The 15,832-nt window shown below is 44.0% G+C and overlaps 1 protein-coding gene across 3 annotated transcripts in view; it reads right to left on the bottom strand.

The window, feature by feature from the left end:
• Nucleotides 1-15,832, bottom strand: part of ANKFN1 (ankyrin repeat and fibronectin type III domain containing 1) — a 302,123-nt gene that overhangs the window by 99,483 nt on the left and 186,808 nt on the right. For all 3 annotated transcript variants that reach the window (XM_044422145.1, XM_044422144.1, XM_044422147.1), the window contains one exon: nucleotides 5,141-5,343. In XM_044422145.1, coding sequence (XP_044278080.1) covers nucleotides 5,141-5,326 — 186 coding nt within the window. In that variant the 5' untranslated portion in view covers nucleotides 5,327-5,343. The remainder of the gene's footprint in view (nucleotides 1-5,140; nucleotides 5,344-15,832) is intronic.

Genomic DNA, 15,832 nt, shown 5'->3' with positions numbered 1-15,832 from the left:
AAATGGAACCTGCTTGTAGCTATTTTTCTCCTTTTCTGGCAAAACATTTCTCTTTTCACCTTCTTCATTATAAATAGGCATATTTGCATTGTGCTTTTCAGCACTCTGTCACGAAGTTCTCAAGTAAATCTCACACTTTTTACAATTCATCCTGAGAACCTGAACAATAGCTCAGAGTACTGAGATGCACTACCTTCCCCTGGCACCATCTTACCTGGATAAAACAGACACACATTCATATTGATAGACCTTTAGTAAGTGCCTTATTTCATACAGAATTCAGGGATGTGCTTCCATTTGTGTAGCAAGCAGGAATGAAGAGTTCTGGACTAAGCCAGGATATGGCTCTGAACCCAGGATTTCTTAATGGGAGTAGAATGGCTTTCCAAAACAGACCTGGAGTCCACCTCTTGAACACCACATGAAGCAGGTCTGGCACTATCTGGGGAGTTTCATGCATTAAGCCAGGTTGTAGCCATGGGGGCTTTCTATAAAAGGGGTGGACAACCTTTAACCTGTGTTGGTTGGTGGCAAATCAAACTGGTGAGGCAGAAAACGGACCAACAGAGATGGAGCCAAAGGGAGCCAAGGTGGGGCCAATACTGTGAAGGGGAACTTCTAAAGTTCTATAGGCTGGGCAGCCAGCCAGCTGACACAGAAGTTTTCAAGGGATAACACTGTGCAAGTACATTATAAGCTAGCAGATTACTTTTCCACGCACACACATGCATTATAAGGCAGTCCATCATTTCCCCAAGCATACAAGCACATTATGAGGCAGACTGTTAGTTTTTCACACACACAAATGCACTATAGGTAGGATGGGCAATACTAGGAATTACATTTTGTTTAAGCCCAGCTGAATTCTGCAATGTTTCTTTTCTGGCAAGTGTCAGCAGATAACACTGATTTTGGGGGTGGGGTGGGGGGAGTTCAGAAGCAATTTGTGCATTAAAAAAAATCGGACGTGACATTTGTGCAAATCATAATTTGTGTGTGTGGTTTTTTTAAGGTATTAAAATCAGTTCAAAATGGAAAGCTTTGCCTTCTCAATGAAACTGTAAATATTGGAAATAATCTGGACTGTAAATGACACCATCATTAAATGAAGAAAGTCCCCTACCCTTTGGAACTGGGGTTGATAAAGGAGGACTAAAACAAAGGCGCAGCAGGGCATTGTTGGTTTGAATTCTACCTACATTAGGTGAAAAGTGACCAAAAACCATTACCTGCTTCTAATGGGGTTTTCTGGATTAAAGAAAATGAAATGGGTAGTTTGTATTTTGTGATTACAACTATATCATAGAGTCAATTCTTAAAGATTATTGGCATTATTCCATGGATACCCCCTTTTCCTCAGTGCTTCCAAAACAGATCCTCGGAAATAACAGCATGGAGAAGGAACCTTCATTAGATACCTTCTGGGGGATGAGCATCTCTATGGTATTAGCTTTTACAAGAACTAGACTGACAACATCTATGGGGGTGGGCTGAGGTCTCAGAAAGAGGCAGACAAAACCCTAATTCACAGGTGGTCCAACTGCACTCAGGGGACAGTCAACTCTTTTCTCTTCCTCCATTTGTAACGCTACTTTCCAGCAGCCCTGGGTGGTGGTAGGAGCCACAGGATCTGTTTTTGTACAGCAGTAGGATGGGTGAGGACTAAGCGGACTGGCCCCAAACTAGCTCACACTGCCTCCAGCCCACCAGGCTCACTGTTCCCTGAGAGTGTGTGGGAGGAGCCCAGTGAGCAACTTAGTGGGAGATGTATAAATAGAGCGAGCCAGGATTTCTGAACAAGGGAGAGCAAGCAACAGCCAGCCTTCCACTGAATAAAGACTTCCAACTGAAATCTTTAAGCAGTAAAATAAGGAGGAAGGGGGGCCAAACATTCGATGAGCCACACATGGGGGTGATCTTTTAGCAGTTGACTCTGGCTGTGCAGAGCAGTGCAGGTCTCAACCGTGACTTTAGTCCTCAGTTGCTGAAAAGGGATGGTGAAGCAGCTGCTGAGGGGTGTCTGTGGGAGGGCAGAATGACACGCTTGCTCTTGCTCTTCTCTGTCCTCCTTGGGATTTCTCTTCTCTGCTTCTGATCTTCCCTCCCTCTCTATAGTCTCTCCAAGACCAACCTTTCTGCTGTATTTTATTGCATCAAAATGTGTGATGCTCCTGGCATTCCACCAAAATGCTGCCCTGTGAGGTGCAACCAGGCACACATCCCCATCCTTCTGCCCTGCTCACACACACACCCTGACCTAGAAATCTGGGTGTCACAGAGAATTCTGATCTCACCTTCTCCATCTTTCACTAGTTCTGCTCATGAGAATCCCACCTCTGCAGTCCCAAATGATACAGTCCAGGAAGGCCTTATCACCTTAGCTATAGTTTGTGTGCATCAAGCCAAGGCAATGTATTCTTAAATGGTATCTATGAAAGAGGAGGTAACCCAAATGCTCTTAATAGGTTGAGGAAAACATTTCATAGGTTATACACAACTGGGCTATTCAGGACTTTCACTAAAAATGGCCCACAGATGGAGACAAATGACTGGAGAGAGAGAGAGAGAGAGAGAGAGAGAGAGAGAGAGAGAGAGAGAGAGAGATATTTAAAAAATGGGATTATGGTAGGGATGGGCAACATGTGGCATACTGCATGTGACTCTTGCTGCCCACCTCCTTTGCTTCCTTGCACTATGCTTTTAAAAATGGGAAAAAAGGAACGTGTGGTTTGCTACTGACATTTGGAAGTAAACTGCCACAGAGGCTTTCAGCAGACGTGTATTCAAGCCAAATGCGGTCACTTCAAGCCATGTGCAGATGAATTTTGGCAGCAGACTGTTATTTAATCCCGACTTTGCCCTCCCTGTCTCCCAGATTCAGTGGCACAGTGATATTAGTGGGAGTCCAGCCCATGGCACTCAGGGGACTGGATCTCAGCATGTCTGAAGTTGCCCACCCATGCATTATGCATTTGCACAACAGTGGTAGGTGACACTGGAAACTTGCCTGACACCTAATGTTGTTGTTGTTAGTCGCGAAGTCGTGTCTGACCCATCACGACCCCATGGACAACATTCCTTCAGGCCTTCCTGTCCTCCACCATCCCTCAGAGTTCACTGAAGCTCACGCTGACTGCTTCAGTGACTCCGACTAACCACCTCATTCTCTGCCGTCCCTTCTTCTTTTGCCATCTATTGTTCCCAGCATTAGGCTCTTCTCCAGAGAGTCCTTCCTTCCCATTAGGTGGCCAAAGTATTTGAATTTCATCTTCAGTATCTGGCCTTCTAAAGAGCAGTCTGGGTTGATCTCCTCTAGGACTGACTTTAGCTTTAGCTGCCTGCTGAGACAATATCATCCTATGTTACTAGTAGGAGAAGCACCAACAAAAGTTTGCTGTGAGCTATCCATGGTCCTGAATTTAATTATTTTGTATACAGGGCATCATCTGTCTTTGACTAGCCGGTTGTGCCTGTCTAACTTACTGTGACTGAACTCTCTAAATCTGACACTCTTACTGGCTTTGACCCAAATGATAAAGAATGGATTTCCTTTCACAGATTTGGCTCTTTCAGGTGATACTGGTTAATTCTATGGGCTTTAGATTAACATAGTTTGGGTATTGTAGGAGAAAGACACATCTTGTCATTGCATGACAAACCTGTCTCTACGTATAACCAAAAGGGCCCAGTCTCCACTTCCTGTGTCAGTACGGGTGGCCCTTCCTGGGCTGCTGAGGCCCTCAAAAACTTCACAAGTGTGTTGGAAACTGTGGTCAGCATTGAACCATCCAGTGTTCCAAGCTTTGTTTGGCATTGGCCTGAACAACTGAGGGCCGAAAGTGGGAATAGGGCATGGTGGTATGCAGGCGAGAAATAGCACTAATAGCCCCAGAATACCTTGGAGAAATTCTTAACACCATGAATTGAAACATGTATCTGAACCAGCAGATGCAGATGAGGAATCTGTCAGAAAAAATGAAGCAGCACCCTAAATCAGCATTATGAACATGGATGAATAGAAAGTGATTCAAACTCAGAGCTAAGCACACAAAGTCTTGGGAATGGATGTATTAGTTTTGGTTTCACAAAGTTTTTTGAAACAACAATTTCAAGCTTGTTCCATTCCATTCTCCACCAATGGAGTAACAGATGAACTTTGCTAAATTCTTATTACCTCTCTCACTGCAAAGAAACAGTCTGAACCATCCATAACCAGAGCTAAATTGTAGCACAGGGATGTCAGAGAATTTCTCAACAGAGTTAAACAGGTTCAGATTTTGATGGCTCAACTTTCTCTAAGTTGCATGGATTCTGCAGACTTAAGGGGTAGGTTTTACAGGAGTACCATTCTCATACAGAATTATGTACCAACAGCAAGCAGACATCAGGGCAAAAGATGCCTGAAAATCCTCAAAACGCAGGCAAAACCAATGTAGCAAAATTCATACATCCCAACCGTGGCATCATTTTGCATGATGAGATGTGGAATCTGTGCTAGGGTGAGCCCTCATTTCTATAAATTAATTGGTTCCATCCGTCCATGCATAAGGAGCATGTGCACCCATTGCCAGTACCACCACTGATGGGTGGGCTTTGGGTGGAGTTTCACAGATGCTTGGGGAGCAGTACTGGACCGGGCAGAACAATTGTGATTTGCCATTTTCGTGCCGTTTGAGGATTCTCCAAGCTGTGCTTTTTCCCTCCCTTTCCCACCCTCACCGAACTTGACTATGACACAGCAGGTGTTCCATCAATGGCAAATCTCTCCTACCAGTGCAACTGGAGTTAAAAGATTGGCTTAAGCATTCCAACAGCATTCTTTTTTTAAGACAACAGAGAAAGCCCTGCATAATCCATCTGTATATTTGCATAGCCTTGGACAAAGGATCACTTTCCTACAACCCAAGCAGTTCCCCAAATACACACACACATGCATATGCTCTGAGCTCCTGGTAATACGTGCCAACATTTTTGTAAAAAGAATGGAGACTCAAAAGAGCTAGGTTAAGGGGAACATGCACTGGAGGATTATTGTATTGGTTGGCGATAGGTGTGCGAGAGTTACTTGCACAAATCCTGGAGAGATGCAGGGTTAATCTGCTCTATGAATACAGTAATTGATTAAACATGGAGACATTACCACTGAAGACTTCCGCAGACTGAGGCGGTCTGATCTGGCTCTGAAATACGCCTCATCAAAGGATGAGTGACTTCCTTTCAGCTTCTCCGACAGGTTCCGATAGAGTCGCTTGGCAGCATTGGGTGAAGAAGGAGGGTTGTTCTTTTTTGTTTGGGAAAGCTGTAAGCTCTGCATTGGCTGGGTCATTTTTCATGTGGCAGTTCCTAGGGGGAAAGGATAAACTGTTACTAGAAGCACATGTGCAGTATTGCACTTGCTGATTCAGTTCATGAAAAATTTATATCCAAATTCTGCATGACATAACCAAATTCTGCTGTCAGAAGAGAAGACACGCACATTGCCTTCCTTAAATACTGGATCTGCTTTCTTCCCCTGCCTGCACCCATCTTCAATTGGAGTCCCTTTGTGTCCCCCCTCCTTTTTTTCTTTTTTTTTTACAGGTAGAGCATCTGTTTGGACATCCATAAATATTTAGTGACTCTGGCCTCAGAAGAAGCAGGAAGAGGCTGCTAGAAAACTTGTGAACTATCACTTCTCAGAGGAATGGAAGAGAGGGAACTTGGCTCAGTGTGACATACACATGCCCGGCATAAGAAGGGCTGGGGTTCAATTTGTGATATCTTCAGTTAAAAGATCAGATAGGATAGGTGAGGATTAGGACCCTCTGCCAGATACCCCAGAGGCCTGCTGCAATTCAATGTAGACAATATTAGGTTATGGGTTAATGATCTGACCTAGTAGAAGGCAACCTCCTTATGACTTTTTATTTATTTAAGGTTTTACTGTACCATCTATATTTCTAGGAAATTTCAACATGATCATCTCACACAGCAGCCGGCTCCTTCCTAGTCTTGTCTGTTGTGATATTCCCAAGATCTAGCTGGTGTTCCTTGTGGCTTGGCTTAATTCTATAGGAGTTCTACTTTTGTGAAAATGTAGGGGCCTGCAAGAAAGGGGCTTTTCTCCTTTTTCTTTCTTGCATAGTTTTGCAAGAAAGACATTTCTTGCATATCATTTTCATGAGAAAAAGTGTGTGTGTGTGTGTGTGTGCGCACTGGGGTAACATCTGATAAAGACCATCCTTTTCACTGGGCTGGGGAATGTGTGGCATTGCCGGCACTGTGGGACTGCACTCCCATCGGCCTTAGCCAGCAGAGCCAATGGTGAGTTAGCATCCAAAGGTCTCCAGCGGTTGCACATTCCCCATCCCCTTGTGTCTGCATGGCAGGCAGGTTCTTCTACCTAAGAGTATCTCAAGCAGAAATGGTAATGGTAGATTACTGGAAAAAAATCAATCAAATGAAAATATACTGGGTAGTATCCAGTACCTCTGCTGAATATGTAGTGCCAGTGAGGACCACTGAGAGCACAACAGGAAGGTAGCTAGAAAATGAGTTAAAAGGCTTGTTTCCAGAATGGGGCAGGTCAGTGAAGCTCAGTCCAGACATGCATGTTTGGACTCATGTCCAGTTGCTTCCCATTGCACTGGCTTTGGGTCCTGCTGGTGCACTGTATGCCACCACATTCGTATACTCATATTATTGCAAACTGGTAAAATTCAATAGAGTATTCCCTGCTTCCCATTTGTTCTGCTCTCAAGATAAGTAACAAGAGCCAAAATGATCTCTTAAAGGTGGACAAAGCCTTCCATTCCCATACTGCTGTCAGAATGACAGTGGCAGCTCAGAAAGAAATGGGGACACCCAGAAAGGGCTCTGTGCATTGCAGGGAGTGAACCTGGCTCCTTGTCTGCCATTTCCAAAAGAGAAATAACAGAATGATACACCAGGAAAAGAGCCTTCAGTGTGACGGCCCCCTTTCCATGGGACCTCCTACTTCTGGCTGCACGGCTTGCACCCACACGGAGCTGTTTGCCACACCTACTAAAGACATCCTTGTTCTAGGAAGCCTTTCTTGCTGACCGGCCATGGTTTTCATGTGACTTCATTTTAACGTATTGTGTTTATTCTTTGGTTTGTTTTAGCTTTGTACTGTTCATAGCTCTGGAACCTGCTTTCGATACGGAGCAGTATAAAAATACAGTAAAATACATAAACAAACAAACATTCCCTGGCAAATATTGGGTTCAGCGAAGATGACATCTTGGTAAGCATGGTTAGCACCGAGGGGAGACTTTAATCTTCAGCCTCCTTATAGCCTGACGTTCCTGATCCCACCTAATCCTGGAAGCTAAGCAGGGTCAGGCCTGGTTGAAATGTGGATGGGTAACTTAATGTTGTGGGCTGTCCAGAGAGCTTCAGTTATGAGCAGTATAGAAATGTTTCTGCTGGACATTGGAAAGGGCAAAGAGCTGTACAGACTCTGACTGTCAGAATTTCTGCTGTGCCTGCACTTAATTGCTTGCCTTTATACTCTCAGGGACTAGAAACTTGCTTCTGAAATGAGAAAGCTCCTATTTTCAAGGATGCAGAGTGCTGCAGCCAGTATTAATTTCTGCAGCTGTGCAGTTTAGTCATAAAACAACCACAACCCCATGAGCACAAATTACTGATGCTTGGTTGCCACCAATGTTCATCATCACTTTTTGTAATAATATCGCAGAAGTGTATGTACAAGGTTCCCCATCCAGCCGCCAGTTAAAAAATGCCTCTAGATCTTTACCCCCCCCCCACCCCCCACATACATTTCAGAAGGAAGAGGGAGCCTGGCAGGCATGCAGTGGTGCAGCTGGATCTTTTTAGACCCTGGACATAATGCTCTCACAAGGCTCTCCTTTGCAGTATGGCCTGGACAGGCTTTTCTCTTCTTTGCTGCCCCACTGCAATTCCATGCTGCCCTGCAGAATCTGTATTCATGGTATGTTAAAGAGAGAAAAACCTGCCAGCCCTGATTCTCCAAAAGAAGGAGAGAGAGAGAGCGCATACTTTGAAGAGGTAATTTTGCATTCTCAGCTCACTTGAATCAGAGCACCATTGTGACCACAGAACATGAGTTTTGTTCTGCTCCCCTGACACCGAACAATTTCATTTGGGGATAAACACCATGTTGTTGTGGAAAAGAAAAAAAATCGAGACATTCACTTTATATCCAAAGAAAGGATGTAACAGTGGCTGAGACCCTGGAAAGGGCCTGTGCTGGCCAAGGTGCTGATGCTGGGGCCGTCTCTGTCTCCCACCACCCCCAACACCTGCTATTCCTGGGATGCTCATTTTCTGTTTGCTCTCCCAGATGCTGCCTGGGCTGCCCCAGAGGGAGATGCAGACATGAAGACCCCAGGCCTAGAGGTCTGCAGTGATGTGACAGGCATAGCCAGGCAGGTCTAATTTGAGGCAAGCTGTTGCCCGAAGTGAAACACAGCCTACTGCTGTGAACCGGTGCTTTTTCACTTTAGGAATAGAAAAGAGCAGTCCTTCCTGCAATGTGCTTCCTGTAAATTGTGAGCCACTTGAGGAATCTGACACCTCTTCCCCTGCCTTCCAATCCCTTTAACTATATGGCTCTCCTTCACTCAAGTATCTCCTGAAGTTTGCTCAGCTGCTGAGGCCTCGAAGTCCTCCCACATCCTGCCGCCACCTTAAGACTAGTCTTAAATTCCTGATAGCTCCACGGGTTCTTGTTACTCAGTTGTCTGTTGTTTTTTAAACATCCTTTTCTTTTAGTTTCTAAACTTATGGACTTTTGCATACCTAGTGCAACTCTGGCATAGAGAAAAGCTCCTACCTTATTTTTGGAAGCTGATCAGTATTCAGCCACCAGAGAGAATTATTAGAAGGGGCGATGGAAGTTAATATCATTTGTGATGATATTAATATGGTCTCAAATATACTGAGGTTATGGAGCCCAAATAAAGTGATCTGCAGTACATGTGCCCTAGTTGTGATGAAAAAGTTAGCATCCAGAACAGGGCTCTCAACTGATATGCTTCCTGTGGTCACAATATTCCACTAAATAAATAAAGTTATAAAAGGTGATTGTGCAACATATTTCCCAAAGTTCAGCTCCTGCACATGTCATGCATTTTACCTATGATCTGCCCACTCTACGCTACCTGAAGTCCCAGTGGAATCAGAATCTTCAGAAGTGAAATCAGAATCTTCCTATGCTACTAAAAAAGGTTTTTGGTTTGGCTTTGCCAATCTCAGCTTTAAACCAGTTGAGATCTAGAGGTTGAGCAAATATGCCCATATGTATGTGTTGGAGAACAACATAACTGTAAAGAAAAACAAATTTTCTCTCTCTCTTATTTATGTTCTTACAAAATCTTCAAGTGCCTGTTTTATGATTTTAAACATTTGGAGCTGGCAGCCATGGAAAGGAAAATTTTTGGATGCCCCTGTCAATTATAAGAAGCATTTCCAGATCTGAATTTCTTCAGAATCTTTGAAAGTTGTAGGGTAATTTGAATTTTATCCTGTCCTGGCCTACAGTTGCCTAGGCATGTGCATACCTGCGATGTGGCTGCAGGCCTCTCTCAATGAGAAGCCACAGCAGACATACCAGGACGTTTCAGCCCAGGTTGAATCCCTGGTATCTCCAGGAAGGGCTGAGAAATACTTCTGTCTGACATCCAGAAAGCCCTTGCTTCCTTTTGGGTAAGACAGACTGACCCAGCATAAGGCAGTTTCCAATGTTCCTAAAGGGCACCTCCAGCATTATTCCAGGGGCTTCTCCTAGGCAATATTTATTGACTTCTTTCCCCTTATGATCCCAGTAACATTTCTGCACTTTTCCAAGTCTGGTTCATGCTGAGTTGAAGTAAATATTGCAGCAAACAAATGCTGCTAGTGATTCCCACAGCTAAATCTCCCGTGCTGGACTCATCGCAGACCAGAAACATCTGTTGTTCGTGTCAGGACACCTTTATTTGGGTGGCCACATACTTTCCTTTTCTTTATTACAGATATGAAGGAAATCTCATCATTCCTCACAAGGAATCTAAAGAGGCCAACAAACGACATCAACAATACAATGCACACTTGAACTTGTAACTCTACCATTTCTAGAGTTAATAATAATAATAAAATACACCAAAAGCATCAGAGCAGCCAATAGAAAATGAAATGGAGCACTTGCAAAACTTACACAAATAAAAAAAGAAAAGAAAAGAAAACATCAGAAAAGCGGTTGGATCAGACCAACAGTTCATCCAGTCCAGCACCCTGCTTCCTCCATTGGACCAGCACCTAATTGCCAGCAGCTGGGATCGGGGGAGTCACACACAGGCTTCCAGGAACATTCAGTCAAACATTCTTCGCAACCCTCTTCATGCCCTAAAGCGGAGCCTGTGGGGACCTTGAACTGGGGCTGGCATTTGCATTGCACCCTCCTACACTAGGTACGTAGGAGGAAGACCCAGATAGGTACCCTTTTTAACAAGGGACATTATCTTTGTAATCCTAACACTGCCAAGAATAAAACCAATAGCAAAAGCAGAAGAAAACAAGAATAAACGCCTATAAAATCACAATAACTTTTCACAACACCACTGATTTAAAAAAAGAAGCTCTAACGCTTCTGCTTCAGATGCACATATTAATATAAGCAGACCATATGTCTAAATAAGCATCCAGGAAAAAATGGATGACTGTAATAGGAGATACATTCAAATATATCAAGAACAGTAAGATCTTTCAGTCCACTGAGTAATAGGTGGTGGGTGTTTATCCTTTCAGGCTTGGAGTGTAAGTTTCATAGCAACTCCCAGAGTCCCCCTTTTCTGCCCATCTGTTCATCCCCACATCACCAGGGTGGAACTGATCCGCCCATGAACATCCCCAATTATCGCAATTGTCAAGTGCACCATCTAAGTAGGCAGGAACTTCCAACCAAACAGAAGCCACTGTGTGGCATGCAAGCATCAGGTGCCTTGGTGACGTGCTATATATTATGACATTCTCCATGCTTGACACATCTAGCCAACTTTTTCATAATCAGCCTCTACGATATCTGACAGACATGCAACAAATTCCTTCATGGATCGGCTTCAGTTTCAAATCTACCGAGTGAGCACCTGTGGAAGTCAACTCGGCATTTCATGGAGCTGCACAAAGCATTTTAGCTCCCACTTCCATTCCTCTCTAACATGCAGAGTCAGCCGCTTCAGTACACTTACAAACAACTATTGCAGGCTTAGCTTTCTATTAAGATCCAATTAATGCCTCTAACCATGTAGGAAGAACTGATGCACTCATTGCTGGTGGCCCATATTCAGGCACCATAAGGTGCTCTAAATTGTCACCCAGCACTAGTGGATAAATGATATATCTTCCACTGTATCTAAATGATAAGACTGGGCTACCTGATGAAGTGCCTTCTCCTGCAGGCGAGTGTCTGGATACTGGGACAGAGTGGGGATGCCTTCTTGGCCATGCCACTTTTGCCTGGTTTCAATATGAGGCAACCCAAGAGAGGGCATTTTCACCCTAGCGATGGAACATAGAAATGGGCATTACCAACTGTCGGGTGCCAGCTAAAGGCCTATTTCTTTACTCTGGCTTTTAATTGAATTCTCCTCTCTTCTCTTTTGCTGCATAGTGATAACTGTTATTTACCTGTTGCTACTCCCCTATGGGGAGACGGAATCCTTCACTGTGGTATTGTTCTGTGTTTTATTGCTTGTAGAACACTTTGAAATTATTTCATCATGAATAGTAGATAAGGCAACTTTAAAATAAGCAAATAAATTAAAGAATAGTCTCATCTAAAGAAGAGGCATCGCGTTTAGACTGGCTTGCAGATCCCTACACACTTTTAGCCCTCATGCTTTCAGGCACATACCTGAACAGGGCTATTATGTTGCCTTGAATTACATGTAAGTAATGGCAGGCTTTGGTAGTCCAGGCAAAATCACTTCAAATACTTGGGCGGCCGGTGGGTCATTCTTGCTCTAAAACAAGCATCTATTCTCCAAAACAGATGCCAAGCTCCAAGGAGAATGTGTGACCCAGTTGTGTATTTAAGAAAAGAAACTAGTGTGGGAAGGTGTGAGAACGACGATGAAAGATCAGAACTGAAAGGAGCGAAAGCCATAGGAGACAGGCAAAAGGAACAGAAACAAGGTGACGTGGTGGCAATGCTGAAGGGTTTGGGGCAATCTAGTTTAATTCCTGCCCCCTCCTAGGCTGCCTTTGGGGTGCTGCCTGTTACAGCCTGCAAATCAAAGCTTTAATGGCAGCTCTTTGACATGACAGCTGTGGTTTGCTGTGTGGATTGCAACTCTTCCACAGACAGCTTCCGTCTGTCTTTCTGACTGCTGGTGGTAGCATGGAGATTCTCCAAAGAACAGCAGTGATTCAAGACTGCTGAAGGACATACATGGAGATGCTTCATGGTTAGCTACTGCATAGAAGCTGCTTCAATTCACTCCCTGGAAAAAGCTGTTGAATAATCTTGCGAGGTGAAGGAATGAGACAAATGGCAGGAGGTTCCCTCTTCCTTAGCTGTGCTGATATGTGGCAACTGATCGTAAGGACAAATCCCTTCAATTAACACTCTAGCCACATCCATTGGTCAAAGGCCACTGGGAAGCTACATCCCCTGCTTTCCAGGAAGAAGATCATGGCAAGGAGAAGATCAGTCTAGCTCCACCCATCAGCCAGAAATGGAGCAGGCACAAGGACTTTGTCTCCTTCATTCCCTACTAGAAAAAACACCTCAGAACAGCTACCATTAGTCTTGGGACTGCAGAAAGAGAAGCGCACACTGGGGCATCTGTGAAGTAGCTGCTTAACAATGATGCGGACACACTGGAAAAAGGTTACAGAAGGGCAGCAAAGATGATCAGCGGGCTGGAAACAAAGCCCTGTGAGAAGAGACTGGAAGAACCGGACATGTTTAGCCTTGAGAAGACTGAGGGGAGATATGATGCCACTCTTCAAGTACTTGAAAGATTGTCACACAGAGAAGTGCTGGGATCTTTTCTCAGTCATCCCAGAGTACAGGACACAGAATAATGGACACAAGTTGCAGGGAGCCAGATTCCAGCTGAACATCTGGAAAACATTCCTGGCTGTTAGAGCAAATCAACAATGGAACCCATGACCTAGGCAGATTGTGGGTCTCTCTCACACTGGAGGCATTCAAGATGCACCTGGGCAGCCATCTTTTACCAGTCATGTGCTTTAAGTTGGAGTCCTGGACTGAGCAAGGTAATGGACCAGATGGCCTTAGTGGCTTCTTCCAACTCTGCTATTCTATGAAAGAGATGTTCGGTTGTTTGTGTACATGTGTATGTTATTCTTTTAATTATTATTACTATCTGCTGAAGCATCCTTGAAAGTCATTCAATTGAAAGACAAAGTATAAATCTTCAAACTAAATAATAAATAATAATAAGCAATGTAGAAAGACCCCTGCCAGTGCCTGTGAATGCTATAGAATGGCACATAAGCATCCTTATGGCAATCGTTGCAAATACAGATGTTTTAGAGGCAGAAAAGGGCAAGTATGCTCAACCCCAATGCTAGTAGCAACGGACAAACAGAATCCTAGTTAACTCAGCAAGTTACAAATTCCTCCATCAGGGATGACAGTTCTGCACTTGTCTGAGAGTGTGCATATAAGCATGTAAGAATTCTTCTGCATGTCTGTCAACAAAATGTAGCTTGGGAATGGTTGCATATGGCATCAGGCTACATGTCACGACATCGTGCATCTCTCCTCTGGCTGGCTGTTTCCATGTGCCTCTCACTATCCACCTTACAGTCAGTATGAGGCTGGAGCTTTGGTGCGAGCAGTGGAAGTAGGTGCTGCAGAAAAAGCACTTCCACCTGCAGGGCCAAGACTTCCTCCCCAGCTTCCCTGGGCCTCACCTCCTGACCTCCTCCACCTCAAATTCCCTTTCCAGTACTCCTCCCAGTTTTGTTCAACAACACACAGTTCTAAAGTAAGTTTTTCCTTACCAAACAAAGGAAAATGCCCCATTCAGTACTAGAAATATTAAATGTCTACAATGGACTAGCCAGACAGAGAAAGGAAAGCTAACCACAAGTGAACAAGGGCTTATTAGCCCATGTTTCTTCATATATGATTTGTTGAAGGATCTGAAACCCAAACTTTTACACTGATTGGTTTGGGAAACAATAACTAGAAGGTTAAGTGACATCATTCCATGAGCATGAGAGTTGCAAATAAGAAACTTATGTTTTCTTCAGAAAGTAAGTAAAGGATTAAAGCAACCAACATAGGGACAGGGGCAGAAATGGTGGGTGCTTAGATGCTTTCATCATGTCGATTGTACAAAGAGATGAGAGCCAGTGTGGTGTAGTGGTGAAGAGCATGGGACTGGGACTCAGAGGATCTGGGTTCTAGTCCCCGCTCAGCCATGGAGCCAACTGGGTGACTTTGGGCCAGTCACAGACTCTCAGCCCAACCTACCTCACAGGGTTGTTGTTGTGGGGATAAGATGGAGGAGGAGAGATGATGTAAGCTGCCCTGAGCCCTTGGTAGGAAAAAGGCAGGATATAAATCGAATGAATGAATGAATGAATGAATGAATAAATAAATGTCTGTCTGTCTCCTACTAAAGTTGGTTTGATCGCTGCCCAAGCTTGCTATATATTCAGGCATCATGAACACTAGAGATTCTGCCAAGGAACCATCTAATTTTGAATTCCAGAGACATCCCTAAACATAAGAGAGCATTGAACTTGCTTTTAGCAAGCAGGGGTAAGAGCTGAATGGCCGAGGATCTGCCGTTCAGAGTTTGGGGTATTGGAGCCCAAGGGACATTGGGCTATGTGGCCTGATGATGGCAAGGGCATTTTTGAAGAAGAAAGCGTGAGCACATTGTAATGAAATGCACTGGGGAGCAACTGATGTACGCACAGTTGGGCGGATAGTTCCTCTTCTACAAGAAAGGAAAGAGGAAGAGAACAGTGTGGCAGTGTGTGTTTTTTGTGCCTACGTGTGTGTGTGTGTGTGTGTGTGTGTGTGTGTGTGTGTGTGTGTGTGTGTTTAATTTAGGTCTTTTCACAAATGTCTTAACAGGTGATTTACACATAGAGGCCAGAACACCATTTCTTATCTCAGTGTAACAGGCAGACAGGAAGGGATGAGATTAACTGTAGATTATAGCCATAATCTTGATTAAGTCAACATATTTAAGTCAGATATGCCCTGCTCCTCAGTGTTGGAAAGGAGGAGTGCAGAGGACTAAGAGAGTGAAAACTTTAAAATGGGAGAAAGCATCATTAGAGTATTTATAAGGGGGCCACTGCAGCTGTTTTTAAGTGTTAGAAAGTAGCTGAGTGGTGCCACTGCAACAACACATCAAGAGAGTGCACATGTCCTTTCAGATATTATTTTTCAAAATAAAATAAAATAAAATAAAATACAGGCCTACACACACACACTCTCTCTTTGGGGAAGGTAGGATGACCGCTCAACAGCGACGATTTGGACATTAGCCGGTTGATGCCTGAGATACCCAGAAGTCACACTTACCTACACTGGATCTTGTTTGCTGGAGAAAGAATAGTGTGTGTGCTGGTTTAGCAGTTCAAGTGCAAAGGAAATGTGACTTCCTCCCCCTTGTTGCAGGAATAATATCCAGGGAACTTGTGGCAAGTTAGTAATCGAGGTGCCTTCCCTGCATGAAAAATAGCTTGTCCAGGGTAGGTCTTTGGAGTGAAGCTTTGTAACTAGTTATTCTTAATCCTGTAGAACTTCTCCCTCATCTTAATGATTAGGATAAAGATTGGAAAATACCTTTAAGTAAAGAAACAATGCTTA

Source organism: Varanus komodoensis, unplaced genomic scaffold (genome assembly GCF_004798865.1).
Source record: "Varanus komodoensis strain SLA01 unplaced genomic scaffold, ASM479886v1 scaffold12, whole genome shotgun sequence".
In the NCBI taxonomy this organism is placed as follows: Eukaryota; Metazoa; Chordata; class Lepidosauria; order Squamata; family Varanidae; genus Varanus; species Varanus komodoensis.
Note: the sequence above shows the minus strand (reverse complement) of the source record. Positions and strands in the feature narration are given on the sequence as shown.